Below are 21,029 nucleotides of genomic sequence, written 5' to 3' on the forward strand. Positions count from 1 at the left end.
GTTTTAAAGAAAAACAATTGTGTTTCTGCACAAGAGCCCCATTAGTGATTTGGGAATTCTGGGACATTTTTATTAATGAATCTTTGCTATTCATTTCTACTGCAAGATTCTTGCACTTCCAACTGCTGTCTAAGTTCTGTATTTCACTTGAAAATCAATCCTTCCTGCCCTCTCCCCACAAAATGAAGAGAAACTGACCAACATTTCTCAGTGTATTGGTATTTCATGTGGGAAGGGAAATAAGCAAAGGGACTTGTGGCAAGTCTAGAAATGGGAAGAGAGCAATAGGGAGTTCCCTAGCCCACATGGGCCCAGCTGCCTCAGGTGTCATGACAGAGAGTGGCCAGTTGGTCAAAGGTCTGACATCATCCAGTGGAAAGTTCTAAGCATAGGTTTGGGAAGCGGAAGCAGAAATTATTGACAAGAAGATTACAATAAAATAAAACACGGCTACATTCGCTCTGTGTTACTCTTGGTTTCTTTCCAGTCTCGTAGATGTTAAGAGTCAACGCTTCTTAAGAGTTTCTTGTGGCCAAGTTGCAAGTCCCCAGCAGAGAGGGAAGAATGGATGGGGAGGAATTAGGATGCATAATTTTCCAAATATATTTTTACATTCAGGACAGTAGGTACAACATTAACTTCAGAAGTGAAGTGCAGTATTTTAGCTTTAACTTCAACTGTATCCTAGTTAAGAAGTTCTTACCTTAAAGACAGAAATACACATACACAACAATAATTAGCAAAATCTGTGTGCCAGGAAGAGACACAGCTTTGTAGGAACTGCATTTTAAGAGAGCAGTTTTTATACAATAGGAATAATTTTATGAACCAGTCCAATTTGACTGATTTAATTTAAAAACAGGACTGTGCAGGCACTGCTTAATTATTAACTAATAACTAGTTCTGCTTTCTTTCAGATAAGATCTAATTGGTGTCTGAGTCAAGGCTATAATAATGCTGTCTGTGCACAGCAAATGGAATTTTACATACATTTACGTGAAAATTAAATGGTTGCTGACTGTTTAAAGAACAATCATTGTAACCTATCAAGGTGAGCCACGCTAATGATGACACACAGTATACAATAAAAATGAGACCTCACTCCCTAACGAACCCTATGCTACACGGTCAGAAAGCATTTAGGAGAAAACTCTGAGGGAAGCAGAAAAACGACTCTCTCTATATACCTCCGTCCTTCTTCTCCGTTTCCTCACGAATGAGAGGGGATGTAAGTATCACCTTCAGTGTTAGGGTGGGCTCCTTTGTGTGACGAATAATAATAGCTGCCTCGTTCACACACTGCTCCACCTGGTACTTCTCTTCTGTAAGTTTCTGAAAGGCATCAAGAAACACTTTCAAAAATCCCCACTCAACCATGGTAAAGGAAGCACCTCCTAAAGAAAGATTTGCCCCTTGCAGATGACCCCTGAACTTGCAATGCTGTAATACACAGGCTCTGCCAGGCACTGTCCCTCCACCCTCAGCTAAGAGTTGATGAAGTCGTAAATAATTTTTAAAAACGCAAACAGCTGTTCACCAGAAAAATGCTAAATGGTGGCCGCATAAATGCACTACAGTGTCCCACTCACTGTGCAGACAATGATCAGTCGTCTTTTGAAGTTGCCAAAGGGTGAATTACTTGCCAGCAATTGTAGCTCTTACAGTATCTAACTCTCAGCAGTGCTGCCTCTAAATGCAAACCCCCTTGCAGTCTACCACCATCCTGACAATTAGAAGCGGATGCAAGCGAATAAATGGCTCCAATCCTACCAGCCAATCTGCCTGGACAAGACCTCGGCACCTACATGGAGCCGCACTGGCTTCAACGGGACTCTGTAGGAGATGGGGTCCATCCACATGGACCAGTTTAGAGAACTGGAACCCCAGAGAGCATGTAAGAGTTACCCTTTCTAATCACCACGTCTTTACAAATGGGGAGATAAATCTAGGGCACTTACTTCCTCCAGAAAAAACACTGTTACAGGCAGGCAACATAACCTCTCCACTACCCCACATGTCCCCACCAGGCCCCAGCTGCGGAGATGGCTGTGTCTGCAGAGTAGGCCTCCATATAACCTGAACACTTGTGTGCAAACAAATGAACAATGGAAAGTATAGCTCCCAAGAATGGTAGAAACGTGTACGCTGTATGTGGAAATAAACATGAGACAAGAAAGCAAACCAGAAAGGAGGGAGAATGAGTTTCATCACCTAGTTTAGAAAGAGCTACTTGTGAGAGGTATTTGTTGGGGCACAGTCTCTAGGCAATAGCGCCCTGCCATGGGCTTCAGGCCGGACTAATTATTCAGGCCCAGGGATATGTCAAAGGAAGCTATAGCCCTGGGTTCCCTTAAAAAGAGGTGGTACTGGCTGCATCTGTTCACAGGATGCTTTTTTACACACCAAAACAAAAAGGTACAAATTAATACTAACTACATATCAAGGATTCATTGTGATCCGGGACCACTGACCGCTCAGAATGGCCTCTTGTTAAGGGTATGATTCAGGATTCCGTGACTTTACCGGACCTCCATGACTTCTTCGGTTTCAGCTGTCAGCAGCTGAAGCTGGGGCTAGAGCCAGAGCTGTGCACCCCTTCCCTGCAGCTGGAACTGAAGCCAGGGTTGTGCGTTCCCCACCCCCATGACTGTGGCCGGGACACTGCGTTCCTCCCTCTGCCACCCCTGTACCTGCAGCTGGAACGGGTGCTGTGCGTCCCCCCACCCCCCAACTGCCTCGGTAGCTGTGGCTGGGGTCAGAGTCAGGACCATGTGCCTGCCCCTGGTGGTGGTGGGGCTCCAGCTGTCATTCCTTCCCCACCAGCCCCTGCACCACCCAGTTATTTTTAGTCAAGTCACAGACAGATTACAGGCTCCCGTGAATTTCTGTTTATTGCCCACGACCAGTTGATGACTTTTACTAAAAATAACCATGACAAACTCTGAACCTTACCTATTGTCACTTAAGAATCACAGGGGAGTTTAGACTGAAACAGAGCTGAGGGACAAAGCTTCTGTAACGGGGAAGTTCAACACACTGGAAACACACAGGGCAGAGTGAGCCAGGCTGACATGCTCAGGAGAAGGGAGATTTAAGATCCCATTTAGTTTCTGTGTTACGAGTGAGAGCAGGGAAGAGTCCAGATGGGTGAATTCTCCAATAGGAAGGTTAGTTGGAGGGCGTAGCAGGACTGATGTCAAGAACAAGGACTAGGGAAGAACGCTTTGAGGATAGCCTTTCTATCCATCTGGTTAAGGTATCACAGGCTCTAGCCGCTGTCCTAGATTCTAAGTACAGTCTTTGCTCTCTGTACCTTTACCGCTTGTATTTTTCTTGGTATCAAATTAATTTCAGCTTTTACCCAGTGCAGCTTTTAGCTGAATATGTCTTGCAATACTATCAATCAGAGCTGGAGGACTTACCCAAAATTAACTTACCTGAACTTGGATTGGGAGATTGTCTTTGACTGTATATAACAAGGTCTTTGTGGGTTTTTCTTTGCACATGAGAACCAGCTCCAAATCCATGTCATCCTTTATCAGCAAGCCCTTTGCAACCAAACCAATTCTCATCACACCACATAAGGTCCGACCACCTTGCTTCCTGGAAATGACACATGTCTGAAAAATTACAGTGATATTTTCACGCCTAACCCACCACCACCCCCTACTGTAGCCAGGGAAAAGAGACTGATGGAAACAATTCCAGCATTTCTGCAATGCATCAGTGACAGGATCATGAAAAGCACTGACAGCTTTTCTGCAAGTAGCCAACAGGAAAATGATGGAAACTAATGTGAACATGAATGAAACGCTTCTGTAGTCACCAAATTGTGAATCAAAGGTTTGGATTAAGTTATGAAGCTCCAAGCAGTTCACTGCCTAACTGCAGGAGAAGGAGAGTGCACACGAGCCTGGTATCAAGTTTTCAGAAGCCTAAGACCCATTTTCAAAAGTGACTTGGACTCTTAGAAGCCTAAGCCCCATTGTCTTTCAATGAGACTTATGCTCCTGAGGGCCCCAGCACGCCCGACAGCGGGAGCCTATACCTCCTTTTACGTGTATTTTTTGAAGCTTGTAACAAAATATTGTGCAAAACGTTTTTGTGAATCCTGCAAACACTAGATACTTTAGGAAGGCTCCCCATTTCAAGCAATCTTCCCTGTAGGAGCCCTTCAAAATTTTCACCACCGAAAGCTAGAAGAATCAGAGGTTGGGGAATCAGACTTAAATGTTCTCCTGGTTTTCTCTGGAGACTCAAGAGCCACAGTAAGTGTCATAGGTTTCAAAGCAAGATAAACGACACTTCAGCTTTGAGTGCTGACAACAGACAAAAACGTAACAAGCAATTGAGCAGCCCAAGAGTGCACAAACCAGCAGGAATCGACGGGAAACAGAAGAGGAACACTCACACATCTACTGACATTCACAGGCAGGCACTCCTCAGAGATGCTTCTTGGACGCTGCAGCACTAGCTAGTGGCATATCACTGTGCTGCATACCCCATGGAAAGGGTTGTAAGCGTTGGGAGTGGTGAAAACAGCCCCAGTTACAGAGGCAGCTGTGCAGTTAGAACTGACAGGATCTGATCAGACATGCTCTGAGATCCTCGATCAGATAATGCACCCTGAGCCTCTCTCACATGTTTACCTTCACCTACATGGGCACAACTGGATATACTTAAAAGGGGTGGACAAAGACTGTCTCCTATTACCTAAACAGAGCAGAGACACGCAGAGAGGGAAGGGAGGAGGCTGAGAGGAAAGTGACACTCTCAAGGTCACACCAGATGGTCAGTGGCAGAGCTGGGGACAGAGCTCAGGTCTCCTGACTCCCACTGCAGTGTCCCAGTCATTAGCCCATGCCACCAAGATTGTAAATCCCTTTCACTTGCTGGTTCTAGAAAATTAGCCAGATGCTGCAACATTCGGCAGTGAATCTGGCAGAGAAGCATACCGTATATACTCGTTCATAAGCTGAATATTTCTGATAAAAAAGTGACGCATCAAAGAGCGGGAGTCGGCTTATGAATGGGTCTACACCAAAATTTGATGATTTTAAACTCTATGAAATCATTGAATTGAATATCTAATACATTGTTGTTTTGTTTACCTGGAGTGTCTGCAGGCACGGAGCCCCTCAGCTCCCATTGGCCGCGGTTTGCCGTTCCCAGCCAATGGAAGCTGTGGGAAGTGGCGCCACTTCCCGGAGCTTCCATTGGCTGGGAACGGCAAACCGCGGCCAATGGGAGCTGAGGGGCTCCATGCCTGTGAACATTCCAGGTAAACAAAATGTCCTGACCTGCCAGCAGCTTACCCTGATGGGCCGGGAGCCAAAATTGGCAAACCCCTGAAATATAGGATCGGCTTATGAAAGGGTCATACAGTTTTTACTATTTTTACCTATTGAATGAGTATATACGGTAATTCTTTTTAAAATGGTTTGTGAATGGCCAACATACTATTTTGCAGAGTGTGATGGGGTTAGCTTTAATGGTTTCTTTTATTCTTGTCAACCTGAATGGGAATTTCTAAAATAATGCACCACATACTAAAAAAAAGTATTTCCACTGATGAGTTTCAAAGTTCACAGAAACATTTTTATGACTGCTAGACTTTGTTTGTTTTCACAAAGCCTAAGCTGACCGGACAGCATTCATTTAATACGAGATGACAGGGCAAACACCTGCCTTTCTCTCTGGAGTGGGAGGAACTGTTTGGTAATGTTTTGCCCAGCATGCTGAAGATGCAAACTGCACTGTAAATGTTTACAATGAATAATAATCAGGTTCCTTGTTTTCATGTAAACTTTTCCTGCTGCAATCTGCTAAATTTTGCCAAGACATCCCAGAGGCAGCATTACGTCACAGTTTGTTAAACCCCGACTAAAGGGTGGGTTTCAGAGCTACCCCTGGATTCTTGTGCCCAGACTAGTGGAAAAGAGACCTGCTACAGCTGTGATTGCTTTCTGTAAAGAAAAGGCATTCAGGCAAGCCCAATGGTCCTGACATTCCCACATTTCCCCCCACACAGTGCTAGTGTTGGCAGCCAGCTAGTCACCATGTCGGTTTCGCTGGGGGCAGGCGGTATGAAGGAGAAATGACACCAGTCATAGCTAGAAGGGGAGATTCACGCAGCTAGCAGCCTGGATTATTCTTTGCCCTAGTTTCCATCACAGTTTTGTCCTGCTTTGCTGCTTGTAAGAATCCTTCCAATCACCACGTTCCTTCCAATCACCACGTTCCCTCCTCTGCAGGAGCAGGGATGGATGTAAATTCTCCATTACTTTCAGGCCAGCAGGCAACACTCACTGATCTGTCCAAATGGCTGGCTTTGATACAAAATTCTACAGAAAGTGATCTCGACTTTTTGATTTATAAAAACCAGCTGGAGAGAGGGGGAAGGAAGAGAAATAGCCCAAACCCCTCCATGTCTCTGCTTTGACACTTGACACCTGCTATTCTCCAGCCAGCTGACTTTTTGTCAGAACATCTGTAGACAGGAAATTTATTAGAGAGAGGACCTGGGCACTTACAAAAACGCACTCTAAATTTAGAACTCAGCAAGATCATAAAACATCCTGCACACAAAATCATGAAATTGAAGTCAGGCTGTTTGATTATGCCAACAGCACTTAATACAAGCCAAGACTTTCATCAAAGCCATTTAAAAAAAAAATTCTGCACTTATTTTATCCATGGCAGAAAGAAAAGTAAAATGCTGCCAGTAACACTTGGAAATTACTGACACAATGTGCACTGCATCCCACCTAAAGAGTCAGAGAAGTCAAGAAAGTCCACCGCTCAGCAGAAACCTGACGTTATTTATCTTCCACACAAGATGACACAGCTTAACTGCCCATCTCCAGGGAAGTAGCCTATCAATCTGCTGCTATTATTCCCTGGAGTCCACACAATCCTACGCCCTTAAACCAATTTATCAGTTAATTTATGTAAAAAAAGTCATGAAATTTAAATATTTTGCCATTTCTATTCTCCGCATACATTTTGCACCAAAAAGTGACAAGTACAAGAATGTTGAGAAGATCAGAAATGGATCTGAGAAATATGTATTAGTCAAAAAAGGGTGCTCAGAAAACAGGCAACTAAATTGCAGGCCCACTTGTGGAGACTTTGCTTTGCCCAGAACATTATGCGCTGACCTGGACACTGGTGAATGCATCTCAGTTAGCTCACTGTAGTCTATTCATATGGTGCCCCTGTTAGCAGGGCTTCTCTTTAAAACTTCACTCTGAGTAACCAGATTTCTTCCCAGAGACCCGAAGCCCTTTAAATGTGCATACGACAGAATCAAGCAAATCCAGACAAAGGAGAAACTTTTGACTAGTAATGTTGGTGCAGGAGGGACTTTCTACCATTTCACCATATTTGTTGGGATTTTTAAGCAAATCGTGGGAGCTCTCACATACAGAGCTTTCCTCAACTAATATGGACCATTTCTAAACTGGAGCATGTCCAGCTAGTAGGGAAAACTGAGCTTTGTTTCCCAGTTCTCTCACTCTTACACTGACACTTAAATTGAGACCTGGAAATAACTAAAGACTAAGTTACTGTTACCAGCATGATAGGGAATGGTCAGATTTAGGATTTGCCAATGCACATCAGGGTTTATTATGACAATTTTTATGACAGACTGATAATCACTGCTTCCTTCACATTGAACCGGTAAATGAAATCTTCAGCCCAGATAAACAAATACAGCAGCACTTAAGGATACGGTCTTGCTGACTCAGAGCCAAATGTCTGCCACCTTCACCTCATAGTACCTTACTCCAGAATTAGTCCTCCTGGATTTCAATGAGCTTACTGACAGAGTAAAGTGATATTCACCACAAGGGCAGGTAGCAGAATTTGGCCATCAAAATATATTATCTAGTGTGGAGTACTAGCACTTGACCCTGTGGGCACTACCCAATATACCTTTCCACACCAATCTTAAAACCAGATCAGAACTCACAGTGCAAAACTCACCCGGTAGCAACCCACATTAATAATCCACCACTTGTAGCAAGGAAAGTTAGAGAAAAAATCCAGGAACTGGCTCTCAGACCAGGTTATGTTAATGATCTAATCAGATTTTGTCTCAAGAAGGTCGTTATACTGGAGGAAGTATGGTTTGATGAGAGCACAGGACTGGAAGTCAGGTCCTGTGGGTTCTGCCACTGATTTGCTATGTGGCTTTGGATAAATCAACCTCTCTGTGCCTCAGTTCCCTCATCTCTAAACTGGCCATAATACATACCTGGCTCAGGGTGTGAAGCTCAGTTATCTGTATGGCTCTAGAGAGCCAAGAATGCCTGAGTTAGAGATCTTTAACCATAAAAACCTGAAAAGGGGCCAGTTGTTCCAGTTGTTTCCTAAATTGCTGGAGTTAAACTAGAAGAGGAAAATCTGGCACCATGTCAGGGAATAGAGAGAGATGTGCAGTGACAGATGTTTGATGCAGTACAGAATGACACAGTGTACCGTAATGGCTCCTTTGGAGCAGTTAGCCTGTTGAATACACAATACACATTTATAAATCCATTGTTGCCTGTTAAACTGAAACAGCTCCGACACCACTTGGTTATGGTTTTGGATTTAGATTTGTGAGTTATAGGGAGATGCGTTTGTTTCTTAAATTTGTTAACTGCAAGTTTCAAACATTTTGTCTTAAAAGCGAGAACAGCCCCTGACCAGGTTCCTATTCATTACTCATTCCCTGCACTCACGCAGCGTGCTCGTATCTCAGAAGGAGTCCAGACACATCTACTTCCTGCTATGAACATTCATAACCAGCAAAGCTAAAGAACACTGTGGCCCTTATTTAGCAGGAGAGAAATCCATTCATAGTAGTACAGAGGCTCATTATGAGGCTTAACTAACTCACTTGGCATTACTTTCTGCAGCTTCCTCTTTTGCTTCCCCATCTCCCTCGATTTTCACAGACTTGTTCAATTCATCCATCCAATCGGAGACATGTTTAAGGGCACATTCAACTGTCGATACCATGTTCTGGACAGCTTCAAGTTCCTCTGGAGATGGATAAATGGTTGAATGTTTCACCATAACATGGCGGTCATCATTAGCAAAAGATCGGATAGATCTCTGTCACAGAGGTGGGAAAGAGTAGGGAAAAAAAGAACAGTTACTGGCTTATCAAGAGAAGGGCGTTATTTGAAAGGGAATCCTCCCCAATATAGACGGGGGAGTATTTTAGGATAACAAAGGTCTAGAATCACGGCAGAACGTATATCTCTTCTCTGCCTGAAGTAGAGAGACCCAGCCAATTAAATGTGAAGCACTGAAAAAAGCCAAACCGGAATAAACTTGTAGCAAAAGTGCAACAGCACGTTGTGCCTGTGACTTGGCCACCAGGAATGTAGGTTGTAATGTTCTCTGTACCAACTCCCAAACTAGGGACAGAAAAACTCGGGTCCAGAGCTAGAAAAATGCAAGGAGGAGAAATTTCTCGTCTCCTTTACTCCACAACTAGCCTTTTCACTCTCTTCTGCTATTCCCCATATTGTTTATCAGGTTCACCCAATAGCAGCTGTAAGCTCCTAAGGACAGGGACAATGCAGACTCTTATCTGCATGAGAATACCAGTCAAGCACTGCCCTAGCTAATCCTACCTGCAATGGTTAATAAAGGTATTTTTGGGTGCTTGCCTTGCATAACTTCGCCAAGAAAGTTTCACTTTGGGGAAAAAAGCCATGGTTCTGATGAAGCATAAAGAGCCAGGGAGGCCTAGTGGGCAGGGGGATGAATGAGGCAGCAGGAAACCTGGGTTCTGTTCCTGTCTCTGCCACTGACCTGCTGTGTAACTTTGGGAAAGTCACTTTCCGCCTATGCCTGGTTCCTCCTCCCTCTTTTTGTCTAAGCTTTTCTAGGCAGGGACTGTGCCCATGTCTATGTCCATGCAGCACCTTGGACAGACAGGCCCTGAGCTTGGTTGGTGTCTCTAGTCCCCACTGAAATACGAACAGTAAATAGTAACTATGAAGGAAAGGGGCTCCTGGCTCTTCAATAAATTCACAGTGCATTCTGGAATACTCTGTCCCTTTGTTCAGACCCTCAGCAGCTGAGTGGTTCCAAGGGGTCAGCTGATCTGGTTCCAAAGAGGAAATTCAAGGGCTCCATGCACATCAAGGAAGTCATCTTGTTTTGGGGCAGGTAATCTGGAAAGAGGTGTCCTGGGGAGGAGGCTGAGAGAAGCTGCACTTTATACAGGGCTTTGACAATCTGGGAGAACAACTCTGCCTGGCAAGACATGCCAAGAGCTGCAGCTTTCCCCTTGTGCTCGGCTGGGTGCAGAGGCAGCCCACCAGCCTCTCACTTTATGCGTTTAGTGCTGCCAAGCCAGAGATATTGCATCTGGGTCTGCAGCAACTACAGATCACAAGGAAAATCCTGACCAACAGGAAGGAATTCGCAAAGAGCATGAAAAATGGCTAGAAAGGAGGCTGGAAGGGAAGGGTTAAGCTTGTGGGGAAAGATTAAAATCATCAAATAGAAAAAACAAGGGGTTAAAGGATCCCAAATAAAGAAGGGCTTGTAAGGAGGGCTCATGGAGTTCCATGATGGGGATAGGTAGCACAGAGACTTGTGACCTGATTGGAGATGTCTGGTTGCCATGCCATCCAGGCGAGACATGTATGACCTGAAAAGTTAGTGAGCCAGCATGGGCAGCCACTCGTCTACCAGATGTTTCCCCTTCAGCCACATGTAACCCTGGTGCTCAAAGACCAATCTGATGCAGTGTCAGGGAACTCTTTACTCCGTTCCCTATGAATGGGAGAGAATCAAAAATATTCCCAGTACGTGGATCACAGGGTCTTCCCCTGCCGCTCGGCAGACTGGTGCACTCTTGCTAATCATTTACTTCCATAAACTGCATTTATCCTGCAGTGATGGGGAATCTTTCTCCCTCCTTCACAGCTTGTAACCATGCCTGAGCTCAGAGACAGCACGGCCTGTAATGGATCCAAGCAGTCTCATTGCTGAATCTGCATTTAGTTCTCCTATCCCACAGGCAATGTACATGTTCAGGGAGAAGTGCATTGGTTCACAGGTAAGGAGTGCTCCCCCTATGCCCTGCCCAGTACTCTCACACTAGAATTCCATTCCCGAAGGTCCCTGCTGTCGTTCACCTCAGTTACAAAACACAAAGATACAGGTAAAGGGTGCTGCAGCTCAGCAGTCAATCAGTGAGATAGATTTGTTAATTCACGTCCACCCAAAGAATGTCCCCTTCTCCCCAAATCTCCCTTCTTGTGAACACAGATTATAGAAAATACTCCAGCAGCGGCAAACTGATAAGCCTGTAACTTGTGTATTAGAAACACATGGTTACCTCACTAACGGGCAATGGCAAAATAAGTACTAAGCAAGAGAATCTGGGTCAAGAATTCATTGGATCCAGCAAGCTTCCCATTTAAAGTCCAATCTGTGCCCTGTGTTCCCTGATGTCCCCTTTCCCCCCATAGCATTCTTCTCACCACAGAGGGTGAAATCTTAATTTGTGTTTGGCTGGGTTATCGTTTAATGGATTTCATTAGCAATCGTCTACTCAAATCTGAATACAGTACTTTACTGTAAATATAATGCTGTGCCTAGTCACTCCTCCCTGTCTCGCAGCAACAACATGTAGAGGACTTAAAAAAAAAAAATCAATAGGCTCAAATTACTCCTAACAGCTGGCTCTCAGGAATTAATTGGGTGGGTTTTTCCCCCTTCCTTGAATGCATTTTAGAAAAACTAACCATTCCAAGTCCTTCACATTTGCACAGCTTTGCAAATTCAATGCATCTCTGACTCTTGCGATTTGTAACAGATACAAGCAGGCAGATTGGAAGTGACTCCTCAATTAGTCATCAAATATGCCGGGATGGGTACTGGTTACATATGTATCATATCTATGCTATTAATAGGTGAGCACAGAGCTCTGGCTTTTAATTTTTAACATTAAAATATAGAGAGCACCAACATCTGATCTTGTGGGGAAGGGGTGGGTGGGGAGTGTCAGTGTTTGTTATGCAATCCACAGTTCAAGGTCACACACACTCACTGCAAGAGCTTGCTAATGCCAGTTTTATTAGAAAAGGTTATTTATGAGCATCCCCTTCATTTGTGTTTAATAATGCATGTCCTGCAGGCTCACAAGGCTTCATTCTCCGGTTAGAAAAAGCCCCTCAATAAATCAAAGCTCATTTGCTTTGCTTAAACCATGTGGAGACATCTTTAATGCAGTCGAGTCAGAAAATCCTTCCACTCTTGTTTTAACAGATTCCACAGCGGGCTAGGGGTGGATAATAATTTTAAAGCAGCCATATTAATGAAGACAGTTACCTACCATGGTTTGCTAGAGTCTCAGCTCCGCTCCCCCTCCCCCTTCTCCTTTTCCCTCCTCCTCGGTATCTTTGCTAGGCACTGCTTTTGCCTGACAGAACCTCCTCATAAGCCTCTCAATCCCCTGCCAGCTCAAGAGTTCATACAGGCGAGATGCTCCAGGAGTCACTTTCTGCAATACAACACCTGCAAAGAGAAAGAGAGAGAGAGAGAGAGAAACAACTTGAAGAGAGAAGAAACCACATGCTAATTCTGATTGCTTTTCAAAGCAGCACATTAAACCAAGCCACTGATTAAAGCAGCAGGCTTCAAAAGAAGGGGGGGAGGAAATCATCAATGCCGAACAAAAAGCAGATGTCTCTATAGAAAGTATTTTTTTTTTTAAACATGCCCACATACATGTTACCGCTTTCCTGTGCCATCCTCATCCGGGATCATCAGCCGAGAAGCAACTGGCATTCAAAAGCTCTGATACCCGGGAGTTCAGAATTCCAGGGTATTTAGTACAGTTGATATGAAGCCAGCCACAAAACTGGTGTGCCACTTTTATCCATATATCATATTCTTGGGCACTGAATTTCTTTTCATTTATTATTTGTACTTCATTGGTGCCCCAAGACCCCGATCAGGAGGATGGCCCCAAGTGTGCCAGGCGCTGTACAAATATAGTAAGAAAGAGTCCCTGCCACAAACAGCTACAGGTTGAGGTTTTCAAAGCAGGGCAGGGGATTTAGTCCAAATCGAATGGAAGGTGAAATTCACAGGAGAATGCACGGCTGGGTCACCTGGCGCCACTCTGAAAACTTCACCCATGACCTCTGAGCCCCCAGCTGACACTGTGCATCTCTGTGCTGCTTTCCACAGCACCAGACAGGCAAGCGAACCCATGGACAGCAAGCCCTGGCAGAACTGGGGAATACCAGGCATTTCTCCTCTGAACCATGTTACAACAGAACAGTTATCCCTCTCTGCACCTGAAAAAAGCCTTCGCTCGTGTCTGCTATTTGTAGTGGAATGTGGTATTTCATGTCAGGGAAGACCAAAAGACAGGGAGTTTCTCTCTTTGGCGGGGGTGGGGTTGGGTGGTGGTATAAATGGAGAAATCAGTCTCCAAAAGTGCAGGGTTAGGAGCTGACAAGAAACAGCAGCCGGCTCAGAGAAGGGAAACACACAACAATCCAAGCTGGGCTCTGTTCTAGGCTATTTACATTTCCTGAAAACCCACTATACTACCCCAGCACCTAGCATACTGGTGTTCCACTCACACACTTGAAGGCTAGGGCCTGTACACCCTCATTTTCTGTTCTGTGCATACTGGCAAAGCTAAAAAGAAAAACATTGAAATAAAAGCACAAAGCTCCTTCCCCTATCCCAGAGCAACAGGCACCATTACTGGGGGGCACCACGATGCAACTGCAAATAGGTGCCTGGCGAGAACAGGAGGACATAGTGATGGGGCGAGTACCATGTGACAAAGGAGAGGAAATGAGCTCAGTGAGCACTATGGAACCCCCGTCCTTGCAAAGAACTCCCGTTTCCCTCTCATTCCATATACCACCATGTGAACTTTTCAGACACATTTGCAGTGGTTTGAAAGCCAGTTGGTAAAATCCTGCTGGCTGACATGTGCTCTCTTTTTCTTGTATCTTTCAATCCTGCACATCAAACAATATGTTGCATATTGTCTATGGCACAATCCTGACATTGTTAAAGGTCAAAACCTGCTTTTTCCAACAGCATAGGGACTAGAGAAGTGACTTGAAAGCATACTTTAACTACAGAGGTGTGACAAAATTATCAAAATGTTGTGTCCCGTACAGATTTGCACACATTTAGAAAGGGAGCAATACATTCCACTTCACTGTGCCCCTATCTGAGAAGGGAAGCAGATTTACAGGACTAAATTGCTTTGGGAGCAATTTGTTGTCTATAAAGAGGTCTCTGCGAACTCCAGACTAATGTACTTGGGATACAGTACAGTATAACAACCAACCAACCTGCCAGTGAAAGGGTCTGGTACAGGGACCCCCCTTATGGTTAAATATGGGGATGGGTTGAAGGAGAATATAAATAATGAAGGGGTCAGATGTGGTTACAGTAAACGCTTTTTGGGGGGCGAGAAGGGTTGGACAGGACAAGTTCATAGGGAGAGAGATGGATTGAGATGAGCCTCTGCCAAGAAAGGGCCCTGAAAGCCCAACAGGGACAGAGCTTGGACAATAAACACAGGTATATTTGCCTTTAGAACCAAATTAGAGTGTCCTAGTTCCATGGCAGGGCCAACAGGAAGCACCGAATAACCAGGCTAAGACTCCCTCTCCACCAATGCAGCGCCCCCATAGCACACATTCACGACCTGCTCAGCTCTTCAGCCTCAGAAAGTTCCAATCCTGCCCTCCCACTGCAGGCTGAGATGCCAAAGTTGCCATTAAAATCCCAACTGGAACTGGGGTCCAAACCCTGGGGCAGCTTTTGAAGTCTCAGACTTACTTTGCACAGACCCAATCCTTGCAAATGCTCCCATACGCAGATAACTACTCGCTTGTGTAGCCCCACTGATGTCAATGATCACCTCACATGAGTAGAGTTATACACATTTAACAGGTTTCAGAGTAACAGCCGTGTTAGTCTGTATTCGCAAAAAGAAAAGGAGGACTTGTGGCACCTTAGAGACTAACCAATTTATTTGAGCATGAGCTTTCGTGAGCTACGGCTCACTTCATTTAAGTGATTGCAGATTGGGACCCAAGGCAGCAAGCTCCCAGGCCTCACAAATGCCCTTGGACTTCCAGGCATTCGTACACCCCCCTCCCCGCGGTGAACAGCTACTGAGGCCCCAGGACACTGTCCCAGGTATGGAAACAGAGCCCATTGCAGCCGGGATTCTTGTTACTTTCTGAAAACGCCAAATTGTCCCTTGGTTACCAGGAAACCTGTGAGTGCCACACCCTCCACCCAACATTTTCAGCTGCACAGGGGTGTCAGTCAGGGCCCAGTCTTCGGTTTTCCGCCACTTCTCAGCACAGCAACAGTGCATCAAACATTCCTCACCAGAGCAGCCGACGGGCTTAAAAACACAGGAAGGCCTATTACTGGATTTAGCGAATGTGTCCATCACCACAGTCTTTAGACACCAAGCTACGCTCCAGCCTGGACTCCCTTCCAGGACTGCTATAAGCTGCAGGTTATAGGTGACAACACAATGAAAACAGATGGATGGAAATGGCTGACTGAGCAAATTCTGATGCTTCACTAAATTGCTGGGCAGACAGTACTGTCTAGAGGCCAAGCCTGCAATCCACCTCTTGAGCTCCGAGAACAAATGTACCTCAGGGTGCAATTCCGCATGCACTGAGCTCTTTTCTGTATACTCTGAAAACCTGAAATAGCTTCAAAGCAAATGTTTACAGCGTGACCGGGGCTATTTTCTCTCTGCTGCACAGTGGACATGTTACGTAGCATCAACACCTTTCCATGCTATCCTTGAGAGGGGTAGAACAATGCAGCTTTTCAGAGACGCTCCTAGTTGTATTAACAAGCAAAACAAGTCGGGCAAGAGTCACCATTAATCCAGTTCTACCTGCCCTTTTCCCCAAAAGTGAGCGATTGAGGTCTGGGGAAATGGCTGCACTGTGCTCCGATTAGGGAGGGAGTTACAGATGACAGCATCTTCATCAATATTGTTCAGGAAGAAGAAGAAAAATCACCACACACAATTCTAGCTGGAGCTGTCCTACAGTGTTCTTTCAAATTATTAATTGCCCAACAATACTCCTCAGAAGTGTCCGCACAAAGGAAAACTTGATGCAGTTCAGGCCCCAGGAGAGAATGTTTAATAAAACCACTAAACAGAACGGAGCCCGCTTTCTAAAAATTCAGATGCTACTTTAAGAACAAGGTACAGAGTGGAAAATAAACAGAAGCCAAGATTAGAGCAGCACCAGCCATCTGGATTGAGCACTGTGCTTGTTACCAGGCCCATCAGAAGGGATAAAAACGGACTGCAATCCTTCTAATCCAGCAGCTTTGTTCTGCCACTAACTCACCACAGAGCATCTATGCTAGAACCAGCCCCTACCTGAGACAGCTCCATCCGGATGGTTGGCGTGCCTACGGGGTGGCCTAGGCCCTAGAGGACATGATGGTAAAAGCCGCTTGTTCCTGGGCTACACCACAGCTAGTGCCACCACAGCTTGCAATGAATTTTCCAGGAAAAGCCTCTAGGGTAAACAAAGCCATGAGTGACCTCAGGAAAGTCACTTACCGTCTCTGTGCCTCACTCCCCACCTGTAAAATGGGCATAATACTTCCGCACCTCACCAGGGCCAGGAGAGGAGGATTGATGTGATTTTTTAAATCCTCAGACAGAAGGCACTAGAGCAATGTGAAGTGTTATTACACACCAGCACTAAACGAGGTAACTCACGGTCTCTCTAAACTGTCTCCACAGCAGGTCTGGGAACAACCAGAACACCGATGTTTAAAAACACACAGTTTCTCAACAGAAGTAAAACACAACAGGAAATGGGCTCTTGAGACTCATCTTAATCCTAATGTAACCAATTTAGGAGTGGCTGCAGCATGCCTGGGCCTCCACGCCCAGTAGGATGGCCACAGAGGACCCAGAAACATTTCCATTAAACACCCCATCCTTCACAAGGGAACTTTTGGCATGGGCATGAGATGAAGAGTTTGATATGTGGCCTTAATAATGGGGTTTATTCCTGCAGCTGTCAGTTGTGCCTCCTGGACTTAAAGATGCTCATTTAAATAGTTTTGGACATACCAACGTGCAGCCCTTTAGCTGTCTTTAGTTACTTCTGATTAGCAAGGTGGCAGGCAGGAGCAACAGGTCTGTGAACTCCACATGGCCTGAAACTAACAAGGCAGCTGAGACTCCATTTTACCCTTAGAAAAGGGCATCTTGGATACCTGTCACCAACCCAGCAGCCCAAAGCTGCGCTTTGCACAGAGAAATGCTGCTGGAATAACTGGGGAATGGAAACAGGGTCACAGTACATTGAACTCTTTAGTTATCTAAATGCCCACTTCTCTGCTGCTTGGGCATCTGGCCAGGCTGTCGGAAGAGTCCAGGGTCCATGACGACTACTTCAATGTTACAGCAAGACTCAACAAGCCAGCAATGCTTTTCTGGGGCACTAAAGCACCCTCTGCCCTTCTAATCTTTCCTTCACTCCAGCATCAGCAGGTGAGGCACTTTAGCGTAAACAGCAGGTTGAAGGGCAACACAAATAATCCTGAGACTATCCGAGTTGACCTCAACAGCGTTGAGAGATAACTAATGCTGAGGAGAGCAGGAAGGGAGGTTCCCAAAGTAGGTTGGGGTTTGCAGGTAGGATCAGACCCAGCAGCAAAAATGCTGCAGTTTATGCAGCATACAAGGAAAAAAAAAAGTTACGTTCAGTGAAATTAAGGGGGAGGATTAATATCAAAGTAAGAGTCCTGGAGCTTTAATTGTGAGTTAGTTTTAATTTCTGCTCTGCATGCAAAAGGCAGGTAATTTTTCATCACGACACACAACGCTGCTTGGACAAGGAAAGGAGTATAATTCTGCAGTATAATTTTATTTCTGGCTTTCTGCCAAGAGTCTTTCTGGCAGCATCTACCACAGTGGGAAACTGTGTATCTGGGTCAGGAAAGACAAGTTGCTTTTCAGAACAGCTCAATACATTTGGCAGAACTGCTGATATTATAATTGAACTCTTTCAGCAACTCTTTTTATGATGCATCAAGACACCAATCAAAACAAGATCCGCAGCACTGATTAGTGTCAAAATAACTGACTGAGAAACAGCAAAATAGTTTCTCCTGGTTTTAAAAGCATCAACATGCTGAGGGGAACAACAACAATTCAGGAGGTTTCACCATGGGAAAATCTTCTAACTCATTCTGACCCTTGTCTTCTGTGGATGTTTAAGATTTTAAGTCCTAATTCCTAAAAGAATGGCACAGAAACTCTGGTTTCTCCCTTCTACAACAGCATGCAAAAGCGGAAATACCTCCTACCCTGGGTATGTCTACACTGCATTAAAACCCTGTGGCTGGCTCATGCCCACTGACTCAGGATTGTGCTAAAGGGCTGTTTTATTGCAGTGTGGACATTCAGGCTTGGGCTGGAGTCTGGGCTATAGGACCTTGCGAGGTGGGAGGGTCCCAGATCTGGGAATGGGTGACAGCGGATGGATCACTTGATGATTACCTGCTCTGTTCATTCCCTCTGAAGCACCTGGCATTGGCCACTGTCAGAAGACAGGATACTGGGCTAGACGGACTTTTGGACGGACCCAGCCCCTTAGCCAGATCCCCGTGAGCCTGAGTCTGCTGGCACGGGCCAGCTGTGGGTTTTTAATTACAATGTAGACATACCCTCGGACACATGAGCATCCTGAAAGGGAATGCAATCGTAGCACTGGGATATACCACTGACTGGTAAAGCTCTTGCTGCTACCAATAATATGCCTGGAGTCAACTAAGTTAGTAAAGTCATGCAAGTTTATTTTCCAGGGATGCAATTGTCTCAGAAAAACCTGTGTTAACCCGGAGAAGCCTGGAATTTTCCATCCAAGGGAACGCGTGCAGAACAGAGCTAGAGTTACAGCTAGGCAGGTACTTCCATTCCAAGTTCTTAAATTTAATAAAAAAAAAAAAACACAAAAACTCTTTGAGTCTCACATTTCTCCTGCTCGCCTCCCACCCAAAGGAGATTTTTTTGGGGGAAAGTAGTTAAATTCCATTTCTCTCTCGCCCCCTAGCCCCCAGCCCCATTTGTGTGAGCAGATTCTGATGAACAAAAAATTGCTTCTTTCTAATCTCCAAATCCCCAGTGCAGAATTGTGCCTTGTATCTGCACGAAGAAAATCTAAAGTTAGAGACTTTAGACGCTTCACAGAACATGCTCAGTACACAAGTTCCAAATAACTTTTTAACATATGAAAGTGCAGGTCATACCCAGTACTGAACGATGCACAGTGAATCAGCTGCATTTACACCAATGGTCATATGTTCAAACACAAAAGCAGTGCATTTAATTGACTCTCTGGATCTCTCCTTTCCCTTCTCATGACGAGGAACACTGCCTCAACGCTCACAAAATTTCATGTATCACTTTTTATTTTAAAACAATTTTACAGTTCAGATTTTAACATAAATGTGAGAAAATTCAAAGTTAAGGTTTGCATCTCAGCCACTGGTTAGCTACTTTGCATCTATAACCCAACTGAGGGATGAGCCGGCCCCAATTTGACAAGACAGGTTTTCTCAATAATCAGGGACATACAGATAAGCCAAATCCACCATACAAACAAGTGTACATTATACCAATGGGAAAAGCATTATAGATTTTAACAGGGCTGAAATAAATAGATTTCTATAGAAATGTAATAGGATTTCTACAGAAATTACTCTAAAGTCCATCAGAATTTAACAAGGGCAATATCCTTCCTGTAGGTTTCTCAGCATCCTAAAGAATTCTATGGAAGAAAAGTGCCTATCAAATCTGTAGGAGACCTTTAAAAACGAATGTATGAGAAAGTAATCTTTCTACAGACTATGTTAGGCACTTACCTGGCCCGTTACCACAGTATCCAAGTGCCTCAGTCTAATGTATTTATCCTCAATAACACCCAAGTGAATTAGGGCTGTGCTATTATCCCCACTGTGCTGGTAGGAAACTGAGATGGAGAGACTAAGTGACTTGCCCAAGGTCATACAGGGAGGCTGTGGTAGAGCAGGGAATAGAAAATTGAGTCCCAGGCTAACACCTGAAGCCACTGGATCATCCTTCCCCTATGTGACTTTCCCATAAAAGGAGAAGCAAGAGCTAAATCAGGATTAAGGTACCCAGCCTCCAGGCAAGACCAACAGTTCGCCTGTATACTAGCAAATAACGCTTTTCTCTTCCAAAGTTACAATTAAACAGAGGTAAATTTCACAGTGTACACTGCAGTAAATACTCCTCACTGTTATGTAAGGGACCAAAGGTTGACTGTTACCAAGCCACCTGGGTGTTCCAGCCAGCACGAAAGACTCCTAGAGAAGCAGCGGATGCTGCCAAGGCAATGATTCCATTCTCCCTCTACAGCCCGGACACCGGCATCACTGCCTTTTATTGCCCATTCCTGATGCATAAAGCGGTTGAGGCTCATCACCTTTCCTGCAGGGCAACAAAGCGTAATGACGTTCTGATATGGACGGGGCAGGAGAAAGCGAAGATGAAAATGAAGACAATGTGGAAATACAGGAGTTGTCACTGCTGCTCTGTGGCAACAAGTGGAGCAACAATATACATACACACAGAAACATGTTTTCACCTCATACCTCCCCTTCCAACCATGGCAGACTGGCTATTTGCAGGGATAATCTGAATATCTAGAGTTAGAACAGTAGATACTAAACCTTTTTTTGGAAGAGAGATAAATCCTCCTCCTTTGGGATTTAACCCGATCTCTATTATGGGTTAGGAGATTTCCCGAATGGTAGACTATGCCCACTAAGGGGTTTCTTGCACTTTCATCTGAAGTATCTAGTCCTCACCACTGTCAGGCTACTGGACTAGATGGACTCTAGGTCTGATCCACTCTGCCCTATGTTCTTACTAAAGCTGGTTGAAAAACTGGAAAATGTTCAGGGCAGAGCTTTTAGTTGAAAATCTAATTATTTTT

The 21,029-nt window shown here is 44.8% G+C and overlaps 1 protein-coding gene across 2 annotated transcripts in view; it reads right to left on the reverse strand.

The window, feature by feature from the left end:
- Positions 1-21,029, reverse strand: part of STRBP (spermatid perinuclear RNA binding protein) — an 86,003-nt gene that overhangs the window by 28,724 nt on the left and 36,250 nt on the right. For both annotated transcript variants that reach the window (XM_077835550.1, XM_077835551.1), the window contains exons 2-5: positions 12,353-12,534; positions 8,888-9,105; positions 3,438-3,603; positions 1,188-1,332 (exon numbers count right to left, since the gene is read on the reverse strand). In XM_077835550.1, the coding sequence (XP_077691676.1) occupies positions 1,188-1,332; positions 3,438-3,603; positions 8,888-9,105; positions 12,353-12,355 (532 nt within the window). In that variant the 5' untranslated portion in view covers positions 12,356-12,534. The remainder of the gene's footprint in view (positions 1-1,187; positions 1,333-3,437; positions 3,604-8,887; positions 9,106-12,352; positions 12,535-21,029) is intronic.

Source organism: Eretmochelys imbricata, chromosome 16 (genome assembly GCF_965152235.1).
Source record: "Eretmochelys imbricata isolate rEreImb1 chromosome 16, rEreImb1.hap1, whole genome shotgun sequence".
In the NCBI taxonomy this organism is placed as follows: Eukaryota; Metazoa; Chordata; order Testudines; family Cheloniidae; genus Eretmochelys; species Eretmochelys imbricata.